The sequence below is a fragment of the Artibeus jamaicensis genome, unplaced genomic scaffold, assembly GCF_021234435.1.
Source record: "Artibeus jamaicensis isolate MK-2021 breed Jamaican fruit bat unplaced genomic scaffold, CSHL_Jam_final scaffold_537, whole genome shotgun sequence".
In the NCBI taxonomy this organism is placed as follows: Eukaryota; Metazoa; Chordata; class Mammalia; order Chiroptera; family Phyllostomidae; genus Artibeus; species Artibeus jamaicensis.
This window is the reverse complement of record NW_026522047.1, coordinates 1,736,198-1,751,274: the sequence shown is the minus strand read 5'-3', so window position 1 is coordinate 1,751,274 and position 15,077 is coordinate 1,736,198. Positions and strand designations below refer to the sequence as shown.

Genomic DNA, 15,077 nt, shown 5'->3' with positions numbered 1-15,077 from the left:
TTTCTGCCCAGCCTTAAAATAAGCCAAGGGACCCTGGTCCCTTTTACTGAGCAGACGTGGGTTTCGCCAGCCCCTCGGGTGGTGGAGAAGGTGGGAACTCGGGGAGGGAATGGGCCTGCGGGAGCAGGGCGGCTGGCGGGAGCCCAGAGAGGTCGTGGCAGTGGTTTGCAAGGCGCAGCTGCTGGAAGCAGCGTGTTGGCAGCGTCTCTGGTGCGGAGGCCACAGGGAGGCTTGAACTCGCTTTCGGACGTGAGTTGGAGATTCCTGTAGGGCTTTGGGTGGTGCTGAGTCTGACTTTGGGTGGCAGTGGTGTCACCTCACAGCGAGTCGGGGAGGAGGGCGGGCCAGGCACCCAGCCAGGAGGGGCAGGTGGAGCAGGGCTGGGAATACGTGGGCCACGAGGAGCGTGGGCGGTCCCTGGGCTCCGGGGTGCTGGGGGCGGGCAGCAGCTCTTCCAGAGCGGACTCAGGGGAGCCTGGGACGAGGTGTGGGAGCCAGAACCCAGACCCCGCAGGACAGTCGGGGCAGCTGAGCCGGGAATTTGCAGCAGTGCAGGCAGTGGGAGGGCAGGGGCAGGGCACTCACCCCTAGTGTGTGGCCCGGCAGAGGCCACTGGTGTCAGGGGCAGCGGGAGCCCCGTCCTGGGGCACCCGGCACCTGCAAGACCTCCACGGTGGGTGCGGTGGACGCAGATGTGGCCTGTGAGCCCGGGAGGCTAGTGTCAGGCTCAGAGTCACCACCGAGGGTCTTTCCAGACAGACTCTGTCTCCAGCCGCTCTCAGCTGGGTCCTGGTGGCAGTGACGCTTTTGCCAAGTGAGAGCCATGCATCCAGAGGGGGCCCGGCGGTGTGAGCACAGGTGGAGACCAGAGTGGGGCTGTGGAGAAAGCTGTGGGGCTGCTGGGGGCTGTGGGTTCCGGGACCTCAGGGGTCGCCAGAGAAGTGAGAGGCTGAGGGGCCCCGATGGGACCCTCTCTGGAGGGGGGGGTCCAGCAGGGAGGAAAGGTGCCAGGAAGACCATCTGCTTTGGCTTTGAACACACAGCAGGCACACAAGGTGCGGCTGGGGAGGCCAGGGGCCAGGAGCCAGAGTGTCCAGGAGCAAGGGGAAGGGCCAGCATGGTGGGCGCAGAAAGGCGGTTCAGGGATGGGACGCGGGGGGTGGGGAGTACGGGGTGCTGTCTCCTTGGTCATTTCTGTGTCTTCTTTGGAAGTCCTTTGCCCATTTTTTATTTGGGACACTGTTTTTTGTTGTTGAGCAGCAGGCATTCTTCATACGACGTCCGTCCAGAAAGTATCCAGGCACGTACTGTGAAAAATAGAGACATTTGTTGAAGAAGACACAAGATACAAGGAACATGGTACACAGGACAATGACGCCTCAGTCCCCTTCAAAGGAGGCACCTTGGGACCTCCCACGGTTCTCCCCATCGCCAACAGCTGCCTCGTTGTATTTTTCTGAATCTCTTCAACGGCCTGAAATTTCTTTCCTTTCAAAGGTGATTTTCCTTTTGGAAAAAGCCAGGAATCACAGGACACCCACTCTGGGCTGCAGGGGGGCTGAGTCACCTGGGTGACTGGGTGTTTCACCAAAAAAACCCTGCAGCAGGCGTGATACGTGAGCAGGCGTGTTGTCATGGTGATGGAGCTGCCAGTCACCAGCTGCCCACAGCTGCAGCCTCTGCAACATCCGAACGGTTTCTGCAGAGGAAGGTTCAAGTTGAACGCAAAACCGATGCGGATCCGTTGCTCTGCTCACTCCGTCGTTTTCAGTGTGACGGTCACTCAGCAGTGTCTGCCGCCCCCGCTGACCAGTGCGGGGAAGTCACGGTTCATGCAGACGCACTCCAGTCCACTCGCCTGGGCTGCCCGGCCCGTCGACGTGCACAGACCGATCTCATTTTACTGGCAGTGTGTGGGCTTCTCCTGCACGGACCTCGTGTATCCTGGGTATTAATCCCTTACCAGATTCGGGATTCGCAGACACTTTTTCCCATTCTGCTTTCTTTTTACTCTCTGTATTGTGTCCTCTGATGCACAAAAACTTTTGATTTGATAAACCCAAGTTTATTTTTCCCTTTTGTTGCTCGTTCCATGAGTGCCATGACTGAGAGTCCATGGCCAGATTCAAGGTCACAGGGATTTTCCCTCATGCTTTTCCCCTACAAGTTTTATGGTTTTAGTTCTTGAATGTAGGCCTTGGGTCTACGTTAATTCCTGTGTGTTAGATGCGGACCCCAGAGGACCCAGGAGGTGTTTCCAAGGCTTCAAGCCATTTTCCCACATCGCCGCCCTTTAAGCACCAGGAGCCAGGCACTGGCCGTCTGCAGACGCAGAAACAGGGGCCCAGGGAGGTCAAGAGCTTGGCTAGGGTCACAAAGTGGCTGATGAGTGCCAGACCTAGGAGTCAGACCGCAGGTCAACCTGGACCCTCAGGCTTTGCCACCTCTGGGGACAAGAGCCAGGCGGTGGGGGGAGGCCGTCTTAGGCAGGTGCTCTGGTTATCGAAGCCGGTCAGGGAGCACCAGGGAGTCCCCCCCACCCACCCCCGTCAGCCAAGATGGTGCTGGGGGGAGGGGTTCTTACACTGAGCACGTCAGACGCTAGAAAGATAAACGGACGGGGCCCCAGCCCTGCCAAAGCTATCAAGATAACTGGATAGAAAAAAGAGCCCACCTCTTCCTATCCCTGTGAGAACCTCGGACTTGAGAGGGAAGGGGCGACGGTCTTCAAGACGGGTCCACCGGTCTCCCAGGTGGTGGCGCCTGAGTAAACACCCTTCCTTCTGCACCAGCACCCGCCTCCTGAGTTCTGCGCTTCCTGCGGCAGGAGCCGCACCTGCATTCCTGGTTACGGTCGGACGGCTGGCTGGCGAGAGGAGCCTGCCAGCTGCCATCGAGGTGACAATTCCTGAAGCCTCATGGGGGGGACAGGGGCCACAGGGTCCAGACCAGCCCAGATCTGGGGGGGAGGCGGCCATGATGCAGGCCCCCAGCAGGCCCAGGTCACCCTGGGTGACCAGCGTTAGTGCGTGATAAGCCTGGTAAAACTTTATGGGCCCAGTCGCCTGGGGTGGGAGAGAGCGTTGCTATCATTGACTCCTGCTAGGGGCCCTTCCTGGGTTTGCAGCCTGTCTGCAGGGAATACCTGAGCTAATCATTAATCAGATTATGGACTCAGTGACTCTCCTCTCTTATGTTTGTAAATGGAGCTACATATGCATAACTCAGAATGTACCATTTCAGCCATTTCTAAGTGCACACACCGCGCAGCGTCGTAAACACTCACCGCCGTGCAGTGGTCACGTCGTCGTCTCCAGAACTTTCCATCTCCCCCACTGACAGCCCGTCCCCACCAAACACTCGCTCCCGGCCTTCCCCAGCCCCCACGCCAGGGTCTGCTTTGATTCCGTGAGTCTGACTCCTCCAGGGCCCTGCTGTGAGTGGGTCACGCAGGGTCTGTCCTTTTGTGACTAACTTAGCATACAGCCTCAAGCTCTTCTCTTTGTCTTCTTTTACGAGACAACAAAGTTTGACCTGCACATGTGGGAGCCCCACAACCCCCATCTGTGGGGGCAGGGCCTTCCCCAGGACCCGAGGGCAGGCCTGGCCTCAGGGAGGGGCGTCACTGAGCACTGCCTGGGACAGACACCCTGGCTTCCAGGTCTTCCTAACCAGGGTGCTGGAGGCGCTCCCAGCTGGCCTGGGGCCCAGGCGCCGTCCTCGGGCCAGGCTCCTTCGGTCCCCTGGCCTTGGGAAGCAGTTTCCACCTTCACACGCACAGCCTCCTAGACCTCCAGGCCCTGTGTCCTCGTCCTCCCAGGACGAGGGGGGGGCCAAGAGCAAAAGCCTGTGTCCACTCCACCAACCACCCCCAGGAGCACAGGCTTCCCGGGTGACACGCCCTCGCCCCTCTCACTGGCCAAGGCCCCGTGCCAAGGTCCCCTCCCGGAAGATCGGGCCGAGAGGATGCGGAGGAGGAGGCAGCAAGCAGGACTCGGGACCCCTGGAGGCTCTGGGCCAATCGAGCTCCGGAGGGGCTGCTGCTCGGGAGAGACAGCGGCCAGGCCAGCAGGACAGTGGTGTGGGGCACTGGGATGTTAGGGGGCAGCAGAGGAAGTGGACGGGCGCAAGCGTGTGGCTGGGGGTCTGTGGACGGGAGGCTGGGGAGCCGCAGAAAGAGCCGAGGGGAGTTGTGCGGTGAGCAGGGGGAGGAGCACCCAGGTCCCGCAGCACCTGGGGAAGAGTGTGGGAGCCCAGGGCGGCTTCCATGAGACTCCCAGAGCTGAACTGCCGAGGATTTAAAAGTGTAAATTATTCATGAAAGATAGCCCGGAAGCTAAACCTCGGGGTGACACAAGTCCAGAGGGAACTGGCTCCCTCTCTTCCTCCCCCCGCCCACTTCCTCTCACCCCCCCACCCTGCCGCCCCTCAGCCAACCTACCTGGCTGCCCTCCCATTTCCCAGAAATGCCAGCCTGTTATGAAAGCCACTCCCGGGGCTGTTATCGGCAGGTGCGGAGAGTTTATGGGGTGCACAGTTCACTCCAGGAGGGTCCATCTCGGCGCAGGCATGGCCTTGGCACCCCCACACCTCAGGCCTTAGGACCGGCCCGTGCTGCTGCGGCAGAGCACGGGCAACACCTCCTGGGCCCCCGTCTCGGCCCGGTGCTGTCCGTCACCCGCACCCCTGGGCTCCTTCGGCAAAAGGAAGAGGCCACAGTCCGCAGTGTTAAGTGACGTGGAGCCAGACTGAAGTGGGTGTAGAAACAGGGCCGTTACTGGTGACCCCAGACGGCACAGCTTCCCAGTGAGGGGCCGTGCACAGCCAGGAGTGGTGACAATGACGAATGCCCGGCACACGGGCCTGTGGGCCAGAGCTCTGCTCTTTTCCACGCTGACCTCACTGGGGCGCAGGTGAGGAAGCGCCACAGGGAGGCTGAGAAGCCCGTCCAAGGTCGTCACCCAGGCGTCAGGCAGCTGGATGTGACCCCGGGCGGGCTGGCTTGGGAGGCTGTGCCTTGGACAGAGGCCCTGTCTGAAGTGTCAGGGAAGGCGGTGCAGCTGTGGGGAGCTCGCTTCACCAGCGTGCGCGTGGCAGAGGGAATGCACATGCGTGGGCCGGCGGTCCGTGTGGGCCATCTGTCTGTCCGTGCGACGGCAGCCGTGTGGGAGCTCAGCAGGACCCTGCCCCTCCCCCACCAATGCCTGTGGCAGCACCAGGTCCGGGGTCTGCAGTCTCCGCCCCTCAGGGCGCCCACTGCGAGTGCCAGCGGGTCGGGCGGCCGAGGCAGGGACCCCGCAGGGTCACCCCCGACAGTTGCAGCAGGACCCTGCTGCGGGGACCCCGTGCTCTGCTCTGCTTCACAGGTGACGCCCACACTGCGCTCTGGGGGCGGGGCTCGCCCTGCACATCTCTGTGGGGACAGGTGAGACTGGTCCTGGAAAAGCACAAAGTGTCCCCTGCCCAGCACGTGGGCCCGGGCAGCTGCCCGTGCGCAGGGCAACCAGGCCAGCGGTGGGGCCCCCGCAGGAGAGAGCAAGGCGTCTACAGGGGATTGATGTGAGGGCGACCACACAGCACCTTGGACAACCTGAGCGCCCCCTGGGGAGAGCTGGGGCCTATTTGTCTTAAAGAGAAAAAAATCATGGGGAGAAAGGGCCCCTGCTCGGGCCCCTGCCTGTGGAGGGGCAGCGGGACAGAGACACCCAGGACTCGGTTCTCCCCCAAGTCCTGGCAGAAGCAGGACCGAACTCAGGGGTGACCTGGGGTCTGCAGGTGACGGGGCCAGGAAGGCAGCGGCCCTGCAGGCAGGCACCCGTGCTGACGGTGCGAGATCAGGGAGATGCTCTCGCACACACACTCACACGCACACACGCACGCTCTCACACACACTGGCTCCGCGTCTGTGGCTGCTGAAACAAGTTACTGCAGACACAGCAGCTTCCGACCGCACACGTTTCCTGAGTCCCAGTCCAGGGGGTCGGAGTCCAACACCAGTTTCACTGGGCGGAGACCCGGGCTTGGGCCCCGGGCTCTGGGGAGAGCGGGCCCCCCAGACCTCCCTCTGGGGTCTTCCGGGGCCCTTCTTCCGGAAGGAAAGTCAGCAGGCTCCCAGTCTCCTCGTCTCCCTCGGTGAGGCCTGAGGACGTGCAGGGCCCACCTGGATGATCCAGGCAAATCTCCGCATCTCAAGATCTTGAATTTAATCACACTGGAAAAGTCCCTTTGACAGGGGAGGAAACATTCCCAGGGGCCGGGGTGAGCCCCCGCCCCAGTCCCCAGACACTGAGCCGGCCCTCCACACGTCCACGGAAGTGTTAACGCTCTCACACAGGCAGACTCGGTCAGGAGGGCCCCACACTCGCGTGGCCCCGTGTGGTCCCACATCCTCCGCACACCCAAACCACTTCCCATCAGCCTGCTCCAGCCTGGTTTTGGATGCCACACAGTCCTCCTTGTCCCATTGTCTCCTGGCCCCAGGTGACAGCCTTCCTCTCCTTGAAAACACTGCCAGCTCCTCCTTTGTTCTGTCTCCCTCCCCTGAGGAAGCCCTTCCTCAGCCCTGCCTTCAGAATTCAACCTAGCTCTGAGCCAGCCACCTCCTCCGTGCAGTCCACCCTGATCTACACAGGTACCTGCTCACAGCCAGGCCTCGCTGCCACACCCCATGGGTCCTTGGGGGGAACTCAAAGGTCACCAGGCAGAGCTCTGAAAGGGTGACAGTGCACAGGTGAGCTGAGACTGAGCTTGCGAGCTGGGTGTCTGTCGGACAGGCATCTCAGCACTGGCCTCATAAAGCACCTGGGCCTGGGGCATGGACGGGGCTGGACAGCCCCCTTAGGGCTTGGCTCCCGTCACTGTGCAGAGGGGTCGCCTCCCTGATCCCCGCCTCTGTCCTGGAGTCCTAGACCTAGGGGCCGGTGGCTATGGATGAGCCGGAGGCCCCCTGCTCCAGGTGAGTGCTGCATCTCAGAGCGATGACTCGGGAACTGGCTGGTCTCGGTCTCTGGGGCTGGGGGCTCACCCTGCTTGCTTGCTCGCTGCCTGGGCCTCACAGCCCCATTCACATGCCTCCCCCATGGCCCCGGGCTCCAGACTTTAGGGGTGCCTCCCAGGGTCTGTTCCCCACTGGGTGCTCGGGAGCAGACCCGGCGGACCTGAGTGCAAGGCCCCCGGCTCCCGGGGCAGAGAATGCAGGGAAGCAGCGGGCTCAGCCTTCCTCACCACCTGGCTAGGGAGACTGACCTGGCCAGGCCAGGCCTGAGAGAGGCACCGAGCAGGGAGGGGAGGCAGGAAGCAGAAAGGCACCCCAAGTGGCCAGTACCCACCCCCGAGGGCACCTACTTCACTACCAGACACTTTCACAGACAAACTCCGGGAACGCCTGGAAGCAAAACCCGAATTTGGGTGCTGGGAGGGGCAGACTCCCTTCCGTGCAGAGTGTCGGCCTGGAGCCACCTGGGGAGATGCCGGCGCGCCTGAGCCCCCGCCCATCATGGGCGCCGGGAGTCCGGGTCGGGGCTGCGGCGAGGCGGGCGGAGGTTTCCGGACGGGGCCCAACTGCTGACCCCGCCCTTCGGGCCACCCTCTTGCCCGCAGCGTGCAGCCCCGCGCGGCGGCCGCCCGCGAGCTGCTTCTCGATGCCCTGGAGGACCTCAGCCAGGAGCAGCTGAAGCGCTTCCGGCACAAGCTGCGGGACGCGCTGGTGGACGGCCGCAGCATCCCGTGGGGCCGGTTGGAGCGGGCGGACGCTGTGGACCTCGCCGACCAGCTGACCCAGTTCTACGGGCCGGAGCCCGCGCTGGACGTGGCCCGCAAGACCTTGAAGAGGGCGGACGCGCGCGACATCGCGGCTTGGCTCAAGGAGCAGCGGTTGCAGCGTGAGCGGGGGCAGGGGTCGCCGAGTGCCTGCCCCTCCATTCCCTACCGTCTGGGCGGAGTCCGGCACGCAGCCGCCCTCCCTTCCGCTTCCCCAAGGAAGCCCCACGCACCACTCGCCCACAGGTTCCCCGGCCCGAGGCTGGGATCCCCGGGTGCCCCTGGGGGTGGCCACGACCCCCCACTGCACCCCTGCCCCGCGAGTGCCCTGGCCTCACAGTGGGTCTTCCTTTCAGGGCTCGGCCCCAGCTCCGCGGCGCTGCTCTCCGTGTCCGGTAGGTCTCCGGGTGGGAGGCGCAGGCCCTGGGCTGTCCTGGGCGGGGCACAAGTGCCCTCGAGCCAGGCTGGTCCCCACAGCCGCTCCCAGAGAGCAGCGGGTAGGGAGGGCCAGCGGGCTGGGGGTCCGTGGCGCAGCCTGGGAAGTGGGGCCAGGAGGCGGGAGGGAGCGCAGCGGGCACGGGCGGTCGGCTGGCACAGCCCGCCCCACCGCCCGCCCCGACGGCCCGCCCCGCAGAGTACAAGAAGAAATACCGCGAGCACGTGCTGCGGCAACACGCCAAGGTGAAGGAGAGGAACGCCCGCTCCGTGAAGATCTCCAAGCGCTTCACCAAGCTGCTCATCGCGCCTGAGAGCGCCGCCCCGGAGTGGGAGGCCGCAGGGCCTGCGGAGGAGCCGGAGCCGGAGCGCGCCCGGCGCTCGGACACCCACACCTTCAACCGCCTGTTCGGCCGCGACGAGGAGGGCCAGCGGCCGCTGACCGTGGTGCTGCAGGGGCCGGCGGGCATCGGCAAGACCATGGCCGCCAAGAAAATCCTGTACGACTGGGCGGCGGGCAAGCTGTACCGGGGCGAGGTGGACTTCGCCTTCTTCCTGCCCTGCGCGGAACTGCTGGAGCGGCCCGGCACGTGCAGCCTGGCCGACCTGATCCTTGCCCAGTGCCCGGGCCGCAGCGCCCCGGTGCGGCAGATGCTCCAGAGGTCGGAGCGGCTGCTCTTCATCCTGGACGGCGCGGATGAGCTGCCGGCGCCGGGGCTGGCGGAGGCCGCGCCCTGCACCGACCCCTTCGAGGCCGCAGGCGGCGCGCAGGTACTGGGCGGTCTCCTGAGCAAGGCGCTCCTGCCCCAGGCCCGCCTGCTGGTGACCACGCGCACCGCTGACCCGGGCAGGCTGCAGGGCCGCCTGTGCTCGCCGCAGTGCGCCGAGGTACGCGGCTTCTCCGACAAGGACAAGAAGAAGTACTTCTACAAGTACTTCCAGGACGAGTGGAGGGCAGAGCGCGCCTACGGCTTCGTGAAGGAGAACGAGACACTGTTCGCGCTGTGCTTCGTGCCCTTCGTGTGCTGGATCGTGTGCACGGTTCTGCGCCAGCAGCTGGAGCTCGGCCAGGACCTGTCGCGCACCTCCAAGACGACCACGTCCGTGTACCTGCTTTTCATCGTCAGCGTCCTCAGCCCCGCGCCGGCCGAGGACCGGCCCCAGCTGCAAGGTGAGCTGCGCAGGCTGTGCCGCCTGGCCCGGGAAGGAGTTCTGGGGCGGCGGGCGCATTTTGCGGAGAAGGATCTGGAAAGACTGCAGCTTCACGGCTCCAAGGTGCAGACGCTGTTTCTCAGCAAGAAAGAGCTGCCCGGCGTGCTGCAGGCCGAGGTCACCTACCAGTTCATTGACCAGAGCTTCCAGGAGTTCTTTGCCGCCCTCTCCTACTTGCTGGAGGAGGAGGGGCCGCCCGGGGCGCCGGCCGGCGGAGTAGAAGAGCTTCTGCAGGGCGACCCCGAGATGCGCCACCACCTCGCGCTCACCACGCGCTTCCTCTTCGGACTGCTGAGTGCGGAGAGGCTTCGCGACGTCGAGCGCCACTTCGGCTGCGCGGTTTCAGAGCGCATGAAGCAGGATGTCCTGAAGTGGGTGCAGGACCAGGGCCAGGGTCGCCCTAGGGTGCTGCCAGAGGGGGCCGAGGACACCAACTCGCTCAAGGCCACTGAGAGGTCAGAATCCAAGTCCGAGGAGGAGGAGGAGGAGGAGGAGGAGGAGGAGTTCAACTTCCCCATGGTGCTCCTGTACTGCCTGTACGAGACGCAGGAGGGCGCCTTCGTGCGCCAGGCCCTGCGAGGCCACCCTGAGCTTGCGCTGGAGCACCTGCGCTTGAGCCGCATGGACCTGGCCGTCCTGAGCTACTGCCTGCGGTGCTGCCCGGCCGGACAGGCGCTGCGGCTGGTTAACTGCACGCTGCCTGCCCCGAAGAAGAAGAAGAAGAAGAAGAGCCTGGTGAAGCGACTGCAGAACAGCCTGAGTGGCAGCTCGTGAGTCTCGGGGCTGGGTCTCCGCCCCCAGGCCTGCTCCGCGGGCGGGGCTCGCCGCCCGCGCACAGGCAGGTCCTATCCCCTCACCAGAGGCAGGTCTTCGGGGCTGGTTTTGGCCACACCACTGTGAGGCGGCCTTCCCGGCTCCCACCTTCTCCCCCCGCCCCGCGCCCTCTCCGTGCCCACCCCCAAGTGCATTTTGTGTCACGAGAGCGGCCTGTGCCTGTCTCCTTCCCCAGACCCTCAGCTGCCCCAGGGCGAGGCTGGGCTCCTTGTTCCCCCGCACTTAGCCGCCCCCCCCCCCCAACGGCGGGGCCCTGACAGGGGCTGGGAGCGCCATTGCAGGGGCCTGCCTCGCCCCACACTGGGAACGTGAGCGACAGGGCCCCGCAGCCCCGCACAGCAGGCGTCAGGGGGAGGCATGTGGGGCTGTGGACAAGAGGGTTCACTCTGAGCTTCGGGTGAAGACACCGGGAGGGAGCGGGGAGGGACTGGAAGGAGCCGGGGGGCTTCACCTCTCTCTCCCCCAGCAGTTCTCAAGCCACCACCAGAAAGCCCCAGGCCTCCTCACTGCATCCACTCTGCGAGGCCCTGACTGACCAGCAGTGCGGGCTGACCAGCCTGACGTGAGTGGCCATGCCGCCAGCCCTCCCCGGAAGGGACGCAGAGCGGGGTGCCCTGGGAAGGACAGAGGGTGTCCCTGTCTGGGGAGGGCTGATGAGACGGCTGAGAGGCTGGAGCCTCTGGCTTCCTGTAGGGGGGTCGACAGGCCCCGCCCACACGGGGCAGAGGGGCAGGGGTCCCTCGCGGGCTTAGGTGCTGGTTAGGAAGGGGGCTGGCCAGGTTCCAGCCAGACTCGGGGTGCAGCTGAGCACTCGGTGGGGGGCATGGAGGAGAGCAGAACGCATCTCCCATCCAAGGGGGGCTGCTCCGCACCATGTGCAGCTACCGAGCGGCCCCTCTGGACTCTCGGGAACAGCAGAGGAGGCCAGACTGTGTCCTGCCCCCGAAGGCGAGTCAGTCCCGTCGGAGCACCAGGCCCCTCCCCTGGGAAACGGAGCCGAGGTCGGCCTCAGAGGGCTGCTGGGAGCGTCAGCGCGGTCCCCAGCACAGCGCTCAGTGCATCCTGGCGTTCCGTCGGTGGGCACCAGGCAGGCAAAAGTCAGGGCGGCCTGGGAGCTGGCGCGCCGGGGGCCAGAGGAGGAGGGCCGTCTGTCTGTCACGGCAGCGCGGCAGCTTCGCTCGAACGCAGTGTGAGCCCCACAGCGTTGACTCAGAAAGAGCAGTAGCCTCACCCCGCCCGGCCACGAGGCACCAGGCAGCCAAACTGCGGTCACCTGGACCAGAGGGACGAGGGCGTGGAGGCGACGCGAGCAGGGAAGAGCCTGCATGGGCCCCTCCTGAAGCTCGTGTGCCACCGTGTCCTGGGGGAGACTGGCGTGCAGCCCCGCCCCCGGGGACGCCCGTGGTGACGAAGGGCAGGGCCGCCAGCACATGTCCAGACTGGCCTCAGCCCCGGGGAGTGGGGAGCGGGCAGTTTGCACCACTGGGTGCCGGGTGGCAGCTGAGGGGCCTGAGACCGACTCTGTGCTCCTGGCCCCCAGGCTGTCCCGCTGCAAACTCCCAGACTCCGCCTGCCACGACCTGTCCCAGGCCCTGAGGCAGGCCCCCGCCCTGACCGAGCTCAGCCTCCTCCACAACGGGCTCGGTGAGGAGGGCCTGCGGGTGCTGAGCGAGGGCCTGGCCTGGCCTAGGTGCCGCGTGCAGACACTCAGGTGAGGCCGGGTTTGGGAGGGACTTAGGGAGGGACTTAGAGAGGGTGTGGACCCCCCCAGGGTGGGGAGCCCCCAGAGGCTCCTGAGCTGAACTGTCCCCAGGCTGCAGCAGCCCGGCCTCCAGGAAGCCCTCCAGTACCTGATTGCCCTGCTCCAGCCCAGCTCCACACTGACCACCCTGGATCTCAGCGGCTGCCAGCTGTCAGAGCCCATGGTGACCTACCTGTGTGCGGTCCTGCAGCAACCAGGATGCCGCCTGCAGACCCTCAGGTGCAGGAAGGGCGTAGGGACACACCTCTCAAGCCCAGGTTGGGGCGGGCACCTGAGGGCTTCCCTGTGACCTTGGAGAAGAGCCCCTCCCAGGGTCCCGTTGAGTGACCGCAGTCCCGGGAGACACAGCCTCCAAAGCCCTGGCCCAGCCCTTACCTACACACTCTGCCAGATCAGAGGTCCATCTGTGGTCTGGAGCCCGTGGCCACAGTCTGGGTCAATGAGCCAGCGCCCTCTTACTCCCCAAAGACCTGGCCCCCAGCTCCTGCCCCCTCTCCCCACCTCTGATCGCCCCTGGCTGTTCGTCTTTTGTCACCGTGTACCTTTTCTGCCCCCTTTGTGCCCCTGCCACCACCTACCCCCACCCTGGATTCTTCTTCCCTCCCAACCAACGTGCCCTTGTCCCGTGTGCACGGCTGCAGTCTGACCTCCGTGGAGCTGAGCGAGCAGTCGCTGGGGGAGCTGCGGGCTGTGCGGACGGCAAAGCCAGGCCTGGTCATCACACACCCAGCACTGGACAGCCACCCTGAGCCCCTCAAGGGATTCAACACAGCCTTCTGAGGCCCCGAAGGCCAGCGCGACCAGGAGGGCTGCCACCAGTCCGATGAAGGGAGAGGCCCAGATGGACACAGTCCCTCTCATGGTCCTGGAAGGGGCACAGGGCACGCCCTGGGGACAGCCAGAGACCACTCCTCCCCTAACCTCCATGTTGTCCCCACCCACTTCTCTCTCATGGGGCCCTCCAGCCACCCCCTTGCCGATGTCCCCGGCAACAATAACGGTGCCGAGATGCCCGGGGACTGAGCCCCTGCCGCGTGTTGGCCTTTCCCCGGGGTGCCGGGCTCAGAGCCACACCTTCACGGCCCCGTCACTGACTGCAGTACCAGCCCTGTGGACCCACAGTTCTGTCCCAGCCACTGAGGATCCAGCAGGGGTTGAGCAGAAGTCGGCGGGTCACCGTGCCTCCTTGGGAGTCTGGGTCTTGGCACCAGGAGTGAAGCCGTCCCGGAGGCAGGAAGGCCGAGCCCAGAGGGGTCCACGGGCCGCTGAAGGTCTTCAGGCACCGGAGCCTGGGCAGAGTGCAGCAGGCAGCGGCCGGACTCTGGGAGGACATGGGGGTGTCCATTGAAAATAAAGTCTCCTTTACATTTTTTAAGGATTAGAGAGAGGGTGGGAGAAAGAGAGGGAGAGAAACATCAACGTGAGTTTGCCTCTCTTGTGCCCCATACCAGGGACCTGGGCCGCAACCCAGGCATGTGCCCCGACTGGGAATTGAACCCACTACTCTTTGGTTCGGCTCAATCCACGGCGCCTCGCCAGCCAGGGCGGCCTTCTTTGCACTTGTGTGTTGGTTCCCATTGCTCTTGGCCGTCTCTCCTTTGGTGTCGGATCCGTCTGTGTGGGGCCCCATTTCAGGGGTGAGAAAACCGAGACTCGGGGGAGCGGCCTGGCAGCGGGAAGCTCTGAGGCTCAATGGACAGCCCAGCGGTGGACAGCTCTCAGGTCCTCAGGCATCCTCTGCTCCACACTGCTGGGCTTGGCCAGCCCCTGAGCCCCCCGTCCAAGTGGAAGGGGCCCGGGAGGCAGCCCCTCCACTTCCCAGGGGACTTGCAGTCCCTTTCAAACCCAGTCACTGGCTCCCCACACCAGACAAAATCCCTGCCGGAGCTGGCGACTGGAGCAGCCGGGGCGGGGCGGGGCTGTGCAGGGGAGGGATGCAGCGGAAGGGGACCGGAGGGAAGGCCTTCCTGTTACTGGGAGGGCCTGGGGAGGCCTAAGTGGGGACAGGGGCCCCAAGGACACCCTGAGAAAGTGTTCCAGGCCGTGGACAAGTAGGCTGGCACCCAGGCCCTGAAGGGGGTGTCTTGGTGAGCTGGGGCTGCTGTGGCAAAACACAGACACCGATGGGTCATGGGCCACAGGGATTTATTCCCCAAAGTCCTGGAGGCTGCGAAGTCCAAGGTCAAGGTGCCAGTCAACTCGGTGTCTGGTGAGGACCCTGATTCTGGTCGCAGGTGGCTGTCCTCTCATTGTCTTCAGGTCGTAGAGGTCTTGCTTGTTCTCAAGTCTCTTATAAGGGCACTTGTCCCATTCTTGGTGGTTCTTGACCCGATGGCCTCCGAAAGCCCCTACCTCCAAATGCCATCTCACTGGGGATCAGATGTCAGCAGACGGACAGATTTGTGTGTGTGTGTGGGGGGGGGGGGGAACACAACCACTCAGTCCGCAGCCGGGAGCACACTCAGAATGTCTGAATGCCGCAGAGGCGGAGGGAGCCAGCTGATGGTGTGCAGTGGGGGGGAGACCCTGGTGACTGGTCCCCCTGGCAAGGTGGGCACCGCAGCAGGCTTCTGAGCAGAAGGCGTGGTCTGACCTCAGCCCTGTTGGGAAGCAAGGGCAGGGCAGGAGCAGAAACCGTGGAGTGCACCAGCCCAGGAGGCCACGGGGCCGGGGCCGGGGAGGGCAGGCAGGTCTGGAAGGCGAGCTTCGTGGGTGGACGTGCGCGCAGGGACAGCGGTGTGGCCTTGGCCTGTGCTGGGGGAGGTGGCAGGAAGAACGGTTTCAGGGAAGTGTTCGATCTGGGTGTCTCCGGCAGGCAGGGCCGAGGGCACAGAGCACCTGCGTCACTTGACTCAGACATTTGGGTGTGAGGAGCCTGGGAGTCTAGGGGGCAGGTGGGGAGATGGCGGCTGAGAGAAGAGGCCGCACGGAGCCAGGAGGAGACGCCCCGCAAAAAGAGAAGGACGCCCGTGCAGGAGGACACCCGGACGTCCCCTAGAGGGCAGACGGGAGGAGAACGCCACCGCCAGAGGCCCCAGCGCCTCTCAGGTCCACCCGGGAGAAGTTTTTGAGGTCG

General features: G+C 64.8%; 1 protein-coding gene across 2 annotated transcripts; it reads left to right on the top strand.

The window, feature by feature from the left end:
- The first annotated feature begins 6,736 nt into the window (after positions 1-6,736).
- On the top strand, positions 6,737-13,526 carry NLRP6 (NLR family pyrin domain containing 6). Of its 2 annotated transcripts, none has more exons than XM_037161324.2 (8): positions 6,737-6,955; positions 7,600-7,880; positions 8,115-8,153; positions 8,393-10,175; positions 10,709-10,801; positions 11,780-11,950; positions 12,053-12,220; positions 12,643-13,526. In XM_037161324.2, exons 1-8 carry the CDS (start codon positions 6,927-6,929, stop codon positions 12,779-12,781), a joined length of 2,703 nt encoding a protein of 900 aa, XP_037017219.2. In that variant the 5' UTR covers positions 6,737-6,926; the 3' UTR covers positions 12,782-13,526. The 2 variants fall into 2 exon arrangements, with proteins under 2 accessions (XP_037017219.2, XP_037017218.2); XM_037161323.2 differs by having other exon boundaries at positions 10,706-10,801.
- The last annotated feature ends 1,551 nt before the right edge of the window (positions 13,527-15,077 follow it).